The sequence below is a fragment of the Arachis ipaensis genome, chromosome B4, assembly GCF_059453495.1.
Source record: "Arachis ipaensis isolate K30076 ecotype BB chromosome B4, ASM5945349v1, whole genome shotgun sequence".
NCBI classification, from domain to species: Eukaryota; Viridiplantae; Streptophyta; class Magnoliopsida; order Fabales; family Fabaceae; genus Arachis; species Arachis ipaensis.
This window is the reverse complement of record NC_142439.1, coordinates 20,216,483-20,234,499: the sequence shown is the minus strand read 5'-3', so window position 1 is coordinate 20,234,499 and position 18,017 is coordinate 20,216,483. Positions and strand designations below refer to the sequence as shown.

Here is an 18,017-nt window from a genome sequence, read left to right as displayed (position 1 = left end):
GGATTGGATCGGATTTCGGATCTATTTTTCATAACTGATCCAATCCAATCCAAACCGCACAATGTGCTATAATATTATTATTATATTATTATATTTACAATTATACTTATAACATGTTCAATTTGTTATACATTTTTCTATTATTCATGTATTATTATTATTTAATAAATATTTTATGTTCAAAATGTTATTTATTTATTTATTTTAACTAACCTATAATTTTATTTCTATTGTTATGATATCGTTAGTTTTTTAAGATATTGTTAAAACTTGTTATGTCATTGTCGATTATTTAAAATTTGATGTTGAGACTTGTTATATGCATTTAATTTTTTTTATTTAAAAAACCGCAAATCCAAACCGATCCAAACCGCTTGTAATCGGATCGGATCGGATTTCCAAAAAAATTTCATCCAATCCAAACCACACCGCACATAAATTAAGCGTTCAGATCGGATGACTTTTTCCCTTAAAACCGAACCAAACCGCACCGCGAACACTCCTAGCCATTAGGTTGCAACATGCACAACTAAGAATTCAAATTCTCGACACTTATTTAAATGGGCAAGTGAGCTAACCATTTAACTAATTCAATTTAATTATTCCTGGTAATATATATTATGGAGGAAATTCAATCTTTGTTACCTTAAACCGCTGTAATTCTTATATTATTTATCATACATGAATGTATTTAATGTAGGAGGGGAGAGCTCTAATTTTATTGATTATTTCCGCCGGTAGGTATTGGGATAAAACTTCAAATTCCATTCACCATTTCTTAGGGAGAAGTGGAGAACTCGTGTACTTTTCAACGTAAGGACGACTTCTTCCACACTTCTATTGGCCTTCGTGTAATACAAGTAAAAAAAGGGACACTTATTTTGATAATGAAAAAATTAAGGGTGACATGAAACAAAAATCACTAGGCCAAATCCTTTAACCTGCTAAAAAATGCAAGTCGGGCTTAAAACTTGAGCCCGCCAAAAACATCATCACCTTAAGAAAGCGGGTGGGTAATGCTAGGGAGACAAAAAACAGCCAGAAGTTACCTTATTTAGCATTCATTAATTGTCACAACATTTAATGAATGCTAAATAAGACAAGTTATGGCTGTTTTTGACTAATTTTCATTAGTTACCAAATATTTCCGATTTACATATTCTTTCACGAAGTCGGCAAGTCTTGCTAACGACTTAATGTTACAAATCCTCCTGAATAATAAATTTTCTTACTTCGAAACAGGAAAAGAGAAGATCCCCTCCCCCCCCCCCCCCCCTTCTCCTCTTTTCTGTCTTCCTCCTAAAATGAAACAATTTCCCTTCACTCCTTGTGATTATAAAAATCTAGCAGAACAAAACTAATCAGAATTTAAACTTCTGTTTTGGCTTTTTCACCACAGCACATCCAGGGTCCTCGGCACCCTGCAGGACAACAAACCTTGTTACTTATTTTAACAAATCCGATGCAAATAACAAAATAACAATAAGTAGTAAATGACCTTTCGTTTTTTCTTTTTCTTCTTCTGTATGTCCTTTTTCTGTTTGTCTTTCTTCTTCGTCTTCTTCTTCATCTTCTTGTGTTCCTTTACCTTGGAAATCTCATTCTGTTCTTCATCACTAGAATCCTGTCCAGATTAGACATGAATGTGTATAGAAGGCTGAGGGAGATATATTAACAGACATCCAGAACTATAAATGGTAATGAAGAGTCAAGAACCTTTGAATCAGAGTCACCAAAGGAGTCCACATGTCGAACACTTCTTTCGGGATTAGAAGTACCACCTGAAGATGAAAAGGTTCATTAAAGATCACAACTTATGACTATCATGCAAATTCACTTTAATGCAGTGTCCAACACAAAGCTAGTGTTTTGCATTTTCAAAACTTTAAAGCGAAAATAGAGACATAAGAGAAGATGCACATAAGTTACAAACTGTGAAGTGTAAGCTCAGGGATACACAGATATACTGCTGAATATAGTACAAGATTACAAAAGATTTCCTGAATATTAATATAGACACTTATAGAAATCATGGTAACTAGTAACTTTCTCCATTGCAGTAAAGTGAAAGTATTGGTCAAGTCCCACAGGTTATAATTAGCATGTGATCACCCATCGGCTCCTCCCCTCAAAGTCCCTCGGACATTGTGAGGATCCTTGTGTCGCCCTCTGCAAAGACAACTTCAGTCGCACTAATGCACAGAGGAGCAGATTCTCCCCGTTGCTGGAAAAAACTAACATAGTCAATTGCACCAATTTGAGCCATTCATTCACAATCAATTGTTGGGATAAAAAATTATTTTTCCAACACCATTTTACTCTCATGCTCAGAACATTTCGTTTTTCCTGCATCCCCACTTCTTTCACTTCCTTCTCAACTACTAACCAATCTTGCAGCACCTCTTTTCAAGAGGTTCGATGCCGCTGCCTTATGAGAGGACCACGGCTTCCACCTACGTGACTATGACAAGGATGCTAAAGTTGATGGTTGACGCAACTAGCATGTGGTTTGACAAGGAGTTGTGTGGAACAATTTGAGATTTGAATTTTCATTGAATTCCTCAACATCAGGTTCTTCTTTTAGATATTAAAAAAAAGAAGAGGTCAATTGGACAATGGTGAAGGCTTGGGGAAGAGGTAGTGGGAGTCTTATGTTTTCAATTAAAAAAAATCATGAGGGAGAAACTAAGTGTCACTGAGAGTGGCTAGGATTAACCTGGAGCTTTTGATACCAGGTTAACATAAAACGCACCCATATTAGTATCAGTATATTACTAACAACCATCGAAAACCAGCAATATGAATTGTGAATCATAAAACAACTAAAAGGAAACCATATAATTATAAGCAACTACTAATGGCAATAGATAAATCATATAAATTTACCATGTCAAGCAAGTAAAACACCTACAATAATCACAAAGTAAAACCACGCATTTGTAGGCAAATAATTGCAGCAATGAAACTAAAGCGGAACTACTGACAGATGCAGGTTTTCATGTCCATAAAAACACCAATGAGACCAAAAGGACGTTTTCATAGGGCGGTTTTGATATAAAAAAAAATGGGAAAGAAATTTTCATAAACCAAAATAAATTACAGGAAGAAAATAAAAGGAAAATGAGTTGCATTGTAAGTGTTATTGACTTATTGTTACTTGCATAGACGGTCCTTTTGGCGTTATTGACAGCAAGTTCAAGCAAATCAGGGTTAATGGAAGCCAATCCATTAGGCTCCTTCAGCTTCCGCTCTAGAAACTTCGCCAATGCCGCAGCTTTATTAGTCGCCAATGGTCCACCGGGATGTGCCAACCTATAAACGGAATCAAAGAATTTTCGCACAAGACCAAATAAAATTGATTCAATTATATCGAAACTTGAAGAGAATATGGATTAATTTTAAGTGTTGAATTTTGAATATGAACCCTAAAAAAGAGAAGAACCTGGGTTGGGAGTGGGAACTGGAGCGAGGAAGAGAAGGGAGAGGGGCGAATTTGCTTCCGCGAAGTGCGCGTCTTTCGTCTTCTGTCAGAGATTCAATTTCTTTCGCCATCTTCTGCTTGGGAAATTGAGTTTTCGGGGAAAAATCTCCGTCGCGTGTGGCGGGGTTCCCCTTTCAGCGGTTGTTGTCCCTTCTTCAACTCGGTGAGTTTGTGACGCCGCTCGTTAGTTTTAAATTCAATTTAATATATACTACCTGGAAAAATGTTTTTCTTTCCCCATTTTTTGAGATTAATAATTGGGTTTTTTTCTCTTCTTTTCTTTCGTCCAAATTCAAAACCAGACATTTGCTCTATCTCAAATTGATATTCTCGCTTGATTAAAAAACATTGATTTTTTTTTTTTTTAAAGTAAGGATTTTATTTTTGATTGAATAAATTGAAAAATTTTGTAAATGGGCAAATTAATCACATATGTATTATTTAATAGGACTCTCATACAAAAAAAATACTAACCTATAAAATTTTACACTTAAATAATTCTATATAAATGAGTAAAGCTTATATTTTAGTTATTGGTATTTGTTTTGAGGTGTTTACTTAGATTGATGAGATTTATTAAGTATAGAATGATAAAGACCAAAGAGTTCTAAAAACACATTTGAATTGTAATTAGAAGTATCTGTAAAGAATTCTAATGTCAAGATCAACAGATTTAGGAATAGAATAAATGTAACTTAAAGAATTGATGAAAATTACTTGATCAAAGTAGGTATTTATAAGAGAGATGAAAGTTGTTAACATCTTTGGATAAATTCCTCATTAGTAGGTTGTATAATGATTATCATTTTTGGTGACGTGGTTGAAAAAGTTTAAGAGGTTAAATTCTATTTATTATGCGTAATTCTCTTTTAAGCATGGAGTTACTTGTATGCTCTTCAAGTTGGGTGTTTTTTTATTTTTTTTGTGAAGACTTGGAACTAAGGGCTTGCTCAAACTTAAAAAAATTGAAATCGAACCACTACCCGACTCGATTCACTATCAGAACTCTATCATTGATGCTCGTCTTTTCCTGTTCCTTCAAGGTGAAAAATTGTGCGAATCTTCCTTCTCCCTGGCAATGGCACTGCTGCCGTTGACTCCATTACAGTCGGTCCTGTCACCGCCGATGACTCTATATCCACTGCCGTCCCTGACGCCTCTACTGCCTCCGCTAACTCTGTTTCCGTAGCCGCAGACACCGCTGCTGCCACCACTGACGTCCCTACTTCTGCCCTTGCGACCTCTAAAGTTGACCTCCCATCTTTGCTTCACTTCTGCCCTTTGTAGTTCCTCTGTACTAGGCACGAGATGAAGATGCAGCTGGTTCTTCTGAATTGGTGGGAACTCTGAAACCACTATTGCCGATGACGTCTCCCTCTTCGTGTTGAGTCCGAATTGGTTACAGATGACGATGGTAGGAGCCGCTAATCTGTTCCTGGTTTTTGAATCAACCTCCTTGTTCTGGTTGGTTGATGCTAAAACCTGGGTTCTTTGTTTCTGATTAGTGGTTATGATTCCTTGCTGTGCTAGAAAACTATCTGCATGACTCCTCGAGACACCCTGAAATTGAACCTTTGCTCTACTTTACCATCTTTATGCATTTTGAGCCTTGCTGCGGGGGGGGGGGGTGGGGGGGGGGTTCCAATACCATCTGTTCTGCAACTCCTCCGCTAGCCGCCTTAGCTTCTTGATGAGCGAGCTCTTTACCTGCTCTGGGTGTCCAAGTGAAACAACATTCCTCTAAGCTCCCTGCTAGATCATGTATGTCTCTTAAAATTGGATCAATCTCCCCAATCGTGGTTTTTTATTTAATCACTTAAATGAGAGATAAACAATATGATTCTATTAGAATTTTCTTTAATTATAGATTTTTTTCGAGTACTAAAGCATTTCTCATTCCATGTGCTTCAACAGCCAAGCTAGATGTGGTTTTGAATTTGGAATGACTTCTCGTTAGAATCTTTTCAAAAGAATCCCATACCACTACCGGTGATTCCCCTACTGCGTCATCCTTCTTATACGTGGCATCAGTGTTTGCCTTTTGCCATTAACTTGGTGGTGGTCTCTAGGTAATCTCTCATTGTTACTTTGATTTATGTTTGCTGCCTATCTATTGTTGTCTTCCTTCATGTTGGCTTTTTTAAAATCTGTTTCTGAGATAACTGCTTTCACGATGGTAGCTATTGGATTTATCACTATAAGAAAAACGTTGAATACTGTCGGATTTAACGTCGGAGGTTAGCGGCAGTCTACTATCAGATTTACCGGCGGATTTGGTAATAAGTTCGTCGGGTAAAAAAGTTACCGTCAAATTTGATTTTTCGACGGTATATTCGCTAGTAATAATTGTAGAGAAAAAAAAAAGAAAAAATGGCACGATCATTACCGTCGGATTCAGGGGCGAAAAATCCAACGGTAAGGTAATTAAATGAAACACGCTATTTTGGTCACATGCTGTAAGTTACTGGCGGCGAATTTTTCGACGGTAAATCCGCTAGTAAAATTGACCCTAAATTCGAATTTGAGAACCTTTCTCCTCCATTTCTGCAACATCACGTCCCTCTCTCTTTTCTCTTTCTCTCAACCAAAGAACATGTGAAAAGTCCTAGCCTCCACCAATCGATGTCGCCGTCTGTCATCGGTCTGTCGGAGTGAGAGACTGCCGCTGTTGCCGTCAGACGCACTCAAGAGCTTCCCTCTTTGTGCTGTCGGTGTTTGCACTCACTAACCCATGTTCGCTTTCCAACCCCTGTTTGCTCTCACCAGCCCCTATTCGCTCCCCAACCCCTAGTTGCTCACCATTTAGGTCAGTGCTCACTGCTAGTGGTTGTTCTTTTTTTTTTTCTATGATATGTTCAAAAATCAAACCCTCTTCGTGCACGTTCTTTAAGGGTCAGTGATCATTTTTTATGCTCACTACTTGTGTTTTATGTTTTTATTGATTAATTAAGTGATGTGTTGCTATTTTTGTGAGTTAATTATGCTAGATTAATTGTGCTTTGATTATTGATTAAATGTTCCTTTGATTCTTTTTACTTGCCACACTTTGCCACACTTTTAAAGCATGCCCAAAAGTGGTCTATAAGCACGCTTTTGCGAGGGGGGCCACTGATTTGTGATTTAGCCACGCTTTTTTTTGCCACGCTTGAAAAGCGTGGCAATAGAGAAAAATCGGCACGCTTTTATGAGGGTAGCCACTTATTTGAAATTTGGCCATGCTTTTTTATTGCTACGCTTGAAAAGCGTACCCATAGAGAGAAATCGGCACGCTTTTACGAGTGGCCACTGATTTGATATTTGACCACGCTTTTTTTTGCCACGCTTGAAAAAAGCGTGGCTATAGAGGGAAACTGGCACGCTTGAAAAGCGTGGCTATCCTGTGTTTAATCTGGCACCGTACAAAAACGTGCCAATAGAGTCCCTCCCCTATTGTCACAGTTTTTTAATTTTTTTTTTAGAAACCCCCTCCCAAACTACGCCGTTTTGACTCCAATTTCCTCTCCTCCCAAAATTTCCCAATCCCCCTCCCTCAAATTCCGCATTCATTCATAACCCTAACCATCGAGCCTAATCCTCGTTCTCTTCACGTGTTACCCTTCCATGGAGCCTTCTTCCTAACCCCATTTCCCAACCCATCCATGGAGCCTAACCAGCAACTATCACCACACGCCACCCTGACCAGCAACTGTCACCACACACCAGCCTCAGAGACACCTCGGCCCTCAGCGGAACTCCTTGGTTGATGATGGACGAGTGACGACTGATCCTCAGAGATACCAGCTTCTCGGTGACTACTGACGCTTTTTTGCTCGGTCTGGTCACCTTCTTCATCTCTGTTAGCTTCGCCACTTCTTCTCTGCTCTCTTCTTTGATCGTCCTCTTCTTCTCTTCTCAGGTAAATAATTAATTATTATAATGAATTGATATTCTAATTAGAGAATAAGGATTTTGATAATCAGAACTTCTAACTATGGGTAAAAGTGTTGATTTTGATTATTAGAACTTCTGATTAGGGATGTTATTTTTGAGTATCAGAACTTTTGAATATTAAGGTGGTTGATTATTGTTTTGTGTAGTATTTTTTCTGACCTTCACTATAGTCCTCATGTTATTCATGTAGTTGAATTAGTTTCTACTGTAAAGATATTTTTAGTTGCTCACTATCTGAAGTTAAAGTCTCCTATCCAAAAAATATATTTGAAGTTAAGGTATTCATGTTCTAGTGTTCTAATAGATCTTGTAAATTTAACTACAATGATTATGGCACTTCAGTAAATTTGGTAAATAATTTCTCCCTCAAATATGATAGCAAAAGAGAATATGTATTCATGTTGCATAACTTTATTAGTTCACATGGTATTAGGAATTATTAATAGTGTTTTGTTGTTTAGCATAAAATTTTTCTTTGTTTAGGGTTTATGATTTCAGTTCATCTCTAGGTTCATAGTTTTTGCTAAATAATCTTGAAGACGTTACTTCATGACTTGCATTTAATTATTGCAGGTGGTTCACTATTTCTATTTGATTGAACACTTTTGAGATACTTCAGAAAGGATGGGCATAATTGGAGAAAGAAAAAACATGGAAAAACTGTGAAAGAAGCTCATGAAAAATTGAAGGTAAACTTTAAAGTTTCTTGATTTTGGAGTTCGTGTATAATCAAGTCTTTATATCCTCAAATAATTATATGATGCAAGGGTTGTGGCATTTTTCAATCAAATTTTGGCGGGAAGTGTTGACGTGTTGCATTGCTACTATGCCCATGGTGAAAAAAATGAAAAATTTCAGAGACGAAGCTATTGGATGCTTGAACCGTGAGTATTATGAAAATTGCTATCATATTTCACCTTTATTTGTTTATTTATTTATTTATTTATTTGAATGGCTTTTCCTAAAAAGGTTCAGAAAACCTGATCACCTTTATTGAGGCAAGTGAGGACACAATGGGGGTTTTCATGGAGGGAAAATTCTGTGACTATATAGTTGTCTTTTTTTTATTTAAAATTAGAAGGCCATTAGTTTTTGGTTTTTGGGTGCCATCTCAGCTCAATGTACATTCTTTTATGTTCCTCTCTGCACGGTTGAATGGTTAGTGAGAGGACACATGGGGGTTTTCACTATCAATGGCTTGTTTTGTTCTGTGTTGGTTCACTAATGATGAAGGCTTCACTTTATTGTAATATAAAGTAAAGTAACTCACTATTGGAGTTACAATTTGATTTTGATGGTGAATTGTGAGAGAAATTTTTACATGTCTTGTCCATCAGAATTCACCTCAGTTGCAGTCTTAACTCATGATCATTGTTTCTTCAAATTTGTCACTGCTCTATTTTACAAGTTTTTCCTTCCAATTATTATCCAAATATTCAAGAAACAATTATGTATGATCTAAGAAAAGGAAGTTTAAGAGGGCTAGAGGAAGGAGGAACAGCAAAGGAAATAGAATTTAAGTTGTATTGTTTCTGTATTTTTTTTCACCTTTTAGATTTGAAATTCGAACTCGAGATTTATTTTGTATTTGAGTATTAGTTTTTTTAATGTATAAAATAATTATCGCAAAAATTATGTATCACTAATTATTGTTTGATTTATCTTGTACTAAAAATTGCATACTATATTTGTAGGTTTGGTAATAAAAAAGGATTGAAAATTTATATTTTGCAGCGGTGATGGTAAAAATAAGAAAAAGAAATTTTTTAAAATTTTTTAAGGCTATTGCCACGCTTTTAAAGCGTGGCCGTATCACTGGCTATCGCCACGCTTTAAAAAGTGTAGCCATATTTTCTCCTATCGGCATGCTTTTAAAGAGTACCCAAAACAAACATTCTGGGACGTTTTAAAAGCGTGACGATATGTGAACTTTTCGGTACGCTTTTTAAGCGTACCTATAGGTTAAGACCTATGGCCACGCTTTTTAAGCGTAGCAAGAGATGAAAGCGTGCCAACAAAAAAAGCATGCCGATAGATCCATAAAAGCGTGGCGATAGAGCAACCGGCATGCTGGTGGATGTGATCCTTTCAAAAACGTGTCAATAGCTCAAAAAGCGTAGCGAACAGCTATCGGCACGCTTTTTGCACTTGTAAAATCATGGCAGAAAGCTTATTTTCTTGTAATGTCACTGCTGGTGCTTAATGATAAATGTTAAATTGATAACTCTATTACTGGCTTACTGCTTGATGAAAAATTGCACTGCCTGTGTTACTGATTCATAACTCATTTTGTATTGTGTCTTGCATTTTTGTTTAAAATAATATTGGTGCTATTTTTTTATGTGCTTTAATTATTGATTAAACATTCCTTTGATTCTTTTTTTCCTCGAGTGCATAGTGAGTCCTTAGTGCTTCTTCTTGATTGATTGGCTTTGCTCACTGCTTGTGCTTAATGATAAATTTTAAATTGATAACTCTATTACTAGTTTACTCCTTGATGAAAAATTGCGCTATTTGTGTTACTAATTCACTGCTCATTCTGTCATTGTGTCTTGCCTTTTTGTTTAAAATAATATTGGTACTATTTTTGTACACGTTGCTTCAAAATTTTGCAGATCTTTAAGAACAATTCATTGATTGCCTTGCACTGGCATTTGTGTTGCTGTTAATTGTCCCCGTTATTAGCAGTTAGATTTTGTATTATTGTAGTCATTCAAAGGTTAAAGAGGTCCTTTTTGTCACTATAATCCTACTGTTTCGAGTACACAATATATTGTTGTATTATATATGGATCTCATTTTGCTTCATTTATTCATAATTTTTTTGGTTGTTTAACTTGTTTGTTAACTATTTCCTTCTAATTATGATATAGGGTATGAAATTATTGCCAACTTCACTATAAAAAACTTGTTTGGTTTATTGTATCTGGATCTATTACAACTTTTAACTAAAAATTTATAGACAAATTATTATAAAAATTATAAAACTTTAAATTTTAGTTTAGAAATTATTAGATTTAAATATTTAAAATAATATATTAAATTTTCAAACAATTTTTTTTAAAAAAATAAAATTTCAGTTTACATCAGACTTATTGTCGGTTAAATTCACCGATAACTACTAATTTAATTATTATTAATAAATAATATATTACCGTCGAATTTACTTGAAAAAAATTCGATAGTAACAAGCTCTAGAATTTTGCCAATTAAATGTTTATATATGCCGCTAAATCCTTTGGTAATTAGTGGCGAACGTAAAAATCCGCTGGTAAATAATTACCGGCGAGGTTTATACCGTCGAATTTGTTTGGTAAATCCGATGGTATCCAGCAACTTTTTTGTAGTGTATGTTTTTGTGTTGATAAAACTATTGACACCTAACTTTCTAGATTTTAAAACCCAAAAATCTAATTTGGCTATTAGAGCCTCCCTGTCTTCCTTCCCATCTACACTAATCCGTTTAATCGCTTTTAATAGCCAACTCCCATAGGATGACACATTATCCTCTGTATGAACGCACTAAATATATGTCTCAAACCACACTAGTCAGGTCCACGGGCATAACAGAAGTGCATGCTCTATAGTTTCTATCCCTCTTCTGCAAATTAGGCATGTAGGACTCCTCACTTTTCTTTTTTTATACAAGTTACTATTTATTGGGAGAATATCATGCACATCTTTTCAAATGAAAACTTTCACTTTTTGTGGTATATAAATTTCCCAAATACTATTTCAAAACTCTTTGAAGTCATTGCTAGTTGATGGCGAGTTTGTCTCCTGCTCCATTTTATCTAATTTTGCTGCATAGTGTCCTATCTTCTCCGTATACTCCCTATCTCTTCTATATGGCCAAAGCAACTGATCCTCTTTATTGAGAATTCTCACTAGAGTTGATAAGATTTTTTTTTCTCTAATGTGGGCTGGAAAGCACTCTCTTAGCTTCTCCTCGTTCCAACTCTCTTCCTCTCTTAGTAACTCCTTTACCATATTCACATTCGGGTTCTGAGCTAAATCAATTCTCTTTTGACCCAGTACCCAACTGTTCTCCCGTATTCTTATCCTCAATCCCTCTCTAATACTCCATCTTCCTTGTCTCTTCAAAAGATCCCTACCCACCATCAAGCTTTTCCAAGCCCATGAAACTCATTTGCTGTCATTGGCTTCCCAAAAATTAGTTTTCGAAAAATATACTGCCTTCAGAATCCTTACCCAGATCGCGCTTAGATTCTTGACAATTTGCCATGTTTTCTTGCCAAAAAAAGCTAAGTTCTGGCAGTATAAATCCCAGACCCCCATCTTTTTTGCTCAAGTCTTCTAACTTTTTCAGTGAATCCCACGCTCCTTACCTGCATTGGCCCACCAAAATCATGCTATTCTAGTGCTAAGCCTCTGACAAAAATATTTGGTAGCAAAACTACATTCATCGCATAGGAAGCTATAGCCTGTAACATCGATTTAATAAGAACTTCTTTTTCTGCCTGATTCAACAACTTTTCCTTCCATCCATCCATTTTGTCTATCACCTTCTCCTCAATCCATGCTAGAGCCTTATTCTTAGAATTCCCCAATTGTGCTGGTAAACCTAAGTATTTACCAAGATTATCCTAAGCCGGCATGGTCATAATCTCTTTAATATTTACCCTTACTTGAATTGGTACTTGTGACCCAAAAATAATACCAGACTTTTCTAAATTAACCTTTTAATTTGAATCTTGAGTATATTTATTCAGTATGAGAATAATCTGATAGAGTTTCTCCTCCTTTGCCTCAGCAAAAATAATACAATCGTCTACAAACATAAGATGAGTGATAACAAGAGCTGATGGAACTACCCTGAATCTAGTTATACAAACTTCTGTTGTGCCTCTTCCATCAGAGTCGTAAACACCTTAGCAACTATAATGAAGAGATACGATGAAAGGGGATCCCTCTGTCTAAGACCTCATCGAGGCTTTATCCTTCTAGATAATCTTCCATTAACTCTAAATTTTTAACTAGCACTTCTAACACACTCCATCACTATCTTAACCCTAAAAGCCCCATTCCATACGATCATATGCCTTATTCATATCCAGCTTTACTGCTAAGTTTTGAGAATCGTGTTTACCCTTCTTACTTAATCTATGAAAAACCTCTTGAATGATTAAGATGTTATCCTGTATATACCTCCCTCTAACAAAAGCACTCTAAACGGGTGAGATGATGTTATTCAAAAACTTCATTAACCTTCACACAATGATCTTATTTATTATCTTAATAGAGAAAATTATAGCAGCTAATAGGCCTTAAATGTCTAAGGCATTCTGGGCGGTTGAGCTTCAGAATTAAAACAATAATGGTTTCTCCAATCTTATCTGGCAAAGATCCGGTTGAGAAGAAATCCTTAACTACATCAGAAACCTCCCTGCTTATCACCTCGCAGTGTCTTTGAGAAAATAATTCATTCAAATCATACAACTCCAGAGCTTTAAGACTTCCCATACTAAAGGCAGCCCGCTTTATTTCCTCATCTGTCACCTTTCTAAGAAGCTCTTGATTCATCTGCTGATAAACTCTTTTTGGTATCATTTTTATGCACTACTCAACATTTCTTGTAATTGTTGAGAAAATATTAGAAAAATGATTTTCAACCAGCTCCATAACCTCTTTGGTCCCACTGCCCCTTTGTATTCTTTAGCTTTTCAATCTTGTTCCGATATATTCTTTAAATAGTGTTTGCATGGAAAAAGGTAGTATTCTTGTCGCCCCACTTTAGCCATTTGATCTGAGACCTTTAACCTCAGTACTTCTCTTCTCTTCTCCATAGTTGGCATATTTCTTCTTTCAAAACCTGTATTCGTCTCTGCTAGTCCTCAAAGAACTCTAACTATTGTAACTTCTTCAAATCCTCCTTTAATATGTAAAATTTTTTATCAATCATTTTGAAGTTATTTTTGTTACAATGGTTTAGTTCCCTCTTGCAAGAGTGAAAATTTTGTTTCAATTTTCCCTAGCTACCACTGTCCACATTTTGACCATTCCAACCTCTTTTAATAACCTCTTTGAATTCCTCATGGTCATCCTAAAAAGTCTCATATCTGAATTATCTGGCATATTTTTCTTTCGGTTTGAGTATGAGGTGTAATGGGTAGTGATCAGAGCTAATAGCCGGTAGTGCAGTCAAAGTAGCATCCTGAAACTGGCTCTTCCATTCCCAATTTTCAAGAGCCATGTCTATCCTTTCTCTTGTCACAAATTCATTTCTCAAGTTGCTGAACCAGGTAAACCTTTTTCCTTTCAAATCTATATCCACAGTCTGTTGTCACTCACAAACTTTCTAAATGTTTCAATTTGCTCCCTTGGATGTGGATGAAGGTCGATCTTCTCCTCCTATATAATTATGTCATTGAAATCTCCTAAGAATAGTTGCGCCTCCCCTTTTTCGACATTTTGATTTGTGAGTTCTCTCCATTATCTTCGTCGTTGCCTAAATATCGCATCACCATATACAAAACAATAGCTCCAGGAATAACCATCATTATCCTTAATATGCATTTTAATAAATCTATCAGACCACAAATAAAGTACAACATTAAATTTTTTATTCCATAGTAGGCAAAGACCTCTGGACAAATTCCGGGATTCAACACAAAACATAGTTGTATAAATGTAGTATTTTATTAAGCCTTCCTATTTTACATTAATTTGCCATTATCTCTATTGAAAATAAAATATCCGGCTTCAACTTTTGTAGAGATCATTAATCTCTGCCACTATCGCAGGAGCCACAACTTCGCGACATTTCCAGCTTAATAAACTCATGGTTGAGGGTGGGGCTTGTATTGGCCCGCCTCCTCAGCCTTATCCTTTGAAACCTTGCTTGTTTCCTCCATGATATGTGTGCTCCCCTATTCAGTTCTTGCAACTTCAGCTCCCATTCTGCCTCTCTTTATCCTTCTGCTGCTCACCATGTCCCCCCCTATTCATTAGTATTTCTGAAACTTATCTCTTTCTTTTGATATTCAATTTATTTTTCATGTACTGGATGAGTTCAACTTTGATATTCAATTTACTTTCTATGCTTGAAGTAAGTCAAATAGGCTTGATCAACATCAACACCTAAGTCCCAACCTAGCTATTAATTGACTTAGTAGTAGGCTAGTGTTAATGGGTATCAAATTGACCAATAAGGGTTCTCAAATCACCAATTCAATTAAACCCAATGACTCAAGGTCACCCAATTTCCTTAGCCTAGGCCAAGAGTATAGAAAACTACTCTAATACTAGTGGAAACATTTTATCAAACACCTAGATTACAATAAAAGTAAACATCACAAAATGCAAGAATTAATAAAAGCTATAACTAACATAAGCAAGAAATCAACAATAGCAATTAAGATAAACATAAAAAGACATGAAAACATGAAATTGCATTAAAAGGAAATTAAAATTTACAAGAGTTCATGAAAGTAAAAATGGCAACATAAAGAAATTAACTAAAGAAACTAAGAAGATTAAGATAATAGAATAATAAAATATAAGGAGAGTTGAACTAAAACAAGAATTAAAAGTTGGATCTAAGAAAATTTGACCTAAACTACCCTAAATTCTAGAGAGAAAGGAGAGCTTCTCTCTCTAGAATTCTAACCTAAAACATGATGAAAACTCCAATATCACTACTCCCCCATTCCCCTACAATTCTTGGGTTCAAAAGTATCAGAAATAAGTTGGATTTGGGCCTCCTTGAGCTCAGAAATTGCCCCCAACGTGTTGCCTTTAATGAGGTCATTTGCTATTTATCACGCGTACGCATGGGTCACGCGTACGCATCGCCTGGCAGATTTTCTTCCCACGCGCACGCGTGGACCACGTACACACGTCGCTGGGCAGATTACCAAATTCTCATTTCCTCATGAATTCTCCATTTTTGCATACTTTTTCTTCATTTCTTCAACCCAATCTTTGCCTTCTAGATCTAAAATCACTTAACAAACATATCAAGGCATCGAATGGAATTAAAATGAATTAGATTGAACCAATTAAAGGCCTAAAAAGTATGTTTTTACTCTTAAGCACAAATTAGGAGAAATTCACAAAACCATGCTATTTCATTGAATAAATGTGAGATAAGTTGATAAAATTTCCTAAATTTAACACAAGATAAACCACAAAATTGGGGTTTATCAAATCTCCCCACACTTAAACTAAGCATGTCCTCATGCTAAACCAAGAAAGGCAAGAGATAGAGTACGAACATTTATTCCATGCAAATAAACTATATGAATGCAACTAAATGCAAAATGCTTCTACCTACTTGGTTAAAATTAAATCAATCTCCAAGAACACATATGAACATGTAGGGCTAAGATAGTATGATGATTCATGAACTCCACCAATTCAAATATCAAAATGAAGTGTATACAAACTTGCAAGAAGAAAGCTTGTGAAAGCAAGGAATAAGGAATTTGGCATCGAACCCTCACCGGAAGTGTATCCGCTCTAGTCGCTCAAGTGTATAGGGTTGATTCACTCAATTCTCCTCTAATCATGCTTTCCACGATTTGTTTTTCCTCTAACAATCAACACTTATTCAATGCATGTATACATTTATCATGAGGACTAATCCAATGCATGCATACATTTATCATAATGACATATATATATATATATATATATGTGTGTGTATGGCTAAGTGAGCTGGAAATTTGCATCTTTGATTAACCTAAGCTCTTCACCAAACATATATAACAACCTATACAATTCTAATATGTAACACTTTAATTACCCTAAGCCTTACCTCATGCCGTGAAGCAAAGGTTAATTAAAGGTTACGATAATTCTAAGGCTTATACATATTATGTAGAAAGAAATAATATATTCTAGAAGCCCGATGAAGGATTAAGCTTAAAAACAGAGTTCGAAAAAGCACAAAACGTTCACATAAAGCTACACTAAACGAAGCATAGGATATACGTACTAATACCGAGACATATGAATAGATATATCAAAAGATAATAATCATAGGGATCTAGCCGCCGCTTGCGGAGTTTAAGCCGGCTAGTTATATACAGACATACAAAATTTAAACAGATAAAACAGCTTATACAAAGTTTCCCTCAAAGTAAGCCTCTAGGCAAAATAAATACAAAAGTGAGAGTACTAATAAAAATAAATCAAAGGACTCCAAAACATGATAAAGGTCCTCCGCTCTATCACCATCAAGCAACTCACCGAGGTGGGTTACGACCTGCATCTGAAAAACAACAACAGAATATGGTATGAGAACTGAAGGTTCTCAGTATGGTAACAGTGCCCAATAATGTAAGATATATGGTTTTGGGACACTGAAGGCAATCCTAGAACTTCACATCGATACAGAATATTCAAGCCTTAACAAAATAAATAACTTAAACCATAAACCATAAACAGGGTTATCTAAACTTAGGAAATTTCTAACTAATACTAAACCACACCGCTGTATCCCACAGCCTTCGCCAACCTACCCTCCATGCGACCCCATCGCCATCGCCTACCTATCCTCTTAGCACCAGACCACCACAGATAATGCAAGCAAGTAAAACACAGATAGTATTCATATATACCAAGTAATTAAAGAAGCAAGTAGGCATATTGTACAATTAAGCAAACTCAAGTAATCAAAGCAAACAAACACATAAGAGATGCATATGATGAATGCCTGTCCTATTGGCTCGTGATATCATTTGTCGGTGTATAAATGCCAATCCGACACATCCTTTCAGATGTAGCTTTTCTGCCATGCCCATGGATATAGTGTCGGGCACACTCTATTGACCCACAGATATAGTACCGAGCACACTCTATTCACCCACGATATAGTTCCGGGCACACTCTTGTAGCAGAAAAAGTTATTAATCATAATTCAACCCCAGGGACATAATATCCTGCACACTATCGTACTTAATCCAAGGATATAGTGCCTGGCACACTCTCAACATTCAACAAGATCATCATTCCTTTTTGAGTCCTCAACTCATCATAACCATCATCATTTACGTTAATATCCTTAAATATTCATATTTCTCAAGTTCATCTTAAGCAATTCCATTTCTTAAAAATCTCTTCAACCATATACTTTACAACTCCACATTCACCAGTTCAACTAGAAATTACACAAACCTTCCAAACCTAGGTTATCGGCTCTAAACTCATAACTAAAAATACCCTTTTTATCACTTTAGTGCTCTCCTCCCTTGATCCAAGATCCTAAAACTAACAAAAAGGTTTTAAACAAGTGTTACAGAAGTTTACAAGCTCGCTGTGAAGGTAAAACAGTTAAAAACAAGGTTTTCTTTGAAAAATAGGGCAGTGTACATATGCATAGGGTTGTGCGTACGCACGCCCAGGAGGATTTTCAAGAAGTGTGCGTACGCATAGAGGTGTGCGTACGCACAGGAGTAAAAATTTCCAACTCTGCTCATTCGCACAATGCGTGCGAACGCCCTCAACAAAGTGCACCTTATTCTTGGTCTTATCCTTTTTTTGTCCTGGTTGGTATTCTCAAAAGCTCCTTCTATGTTATAATCTTGATAGGTTTGATTACACTATCTCATTTGCTAATTTCTGGAATCTTTCCCACCTACCCC

General features: G+C 36.0%; 1 protein-coding gene across 1 annotated transcript; it reads right to left on the bottom strand.

The window, feature by feature from the left end:
• Positions 1-1,010: 1,010 nt before the first annotated feature.
• LOC107639070 (E3 ubiquitin-protein ligase) lies at positions 1,011-3,684 on the bottom strand. The gene is made up of 5 exons (XM_021120929.2): positions 3,443-3,684; positions 3,158-3,312; positions 1,717-1,781; positions 1,499-1,624; positions 1,011-1,421 (listed from the first exon to the last, which is right to left on the bottom strand). Exons 1-5 carry the CDS (start codon positions 3,550-3,552, stop codon positions 1,362-1,364), a joined length of 516 nt encoding a protein of 171 aa, XP_020976588.2. The 5' UTR covers positions 3,553-3,684; the 3' UTR covers positions 1,011-1,361.
• Positions 3,685-18,017: the final 14,333 nt, after the last annotated feature.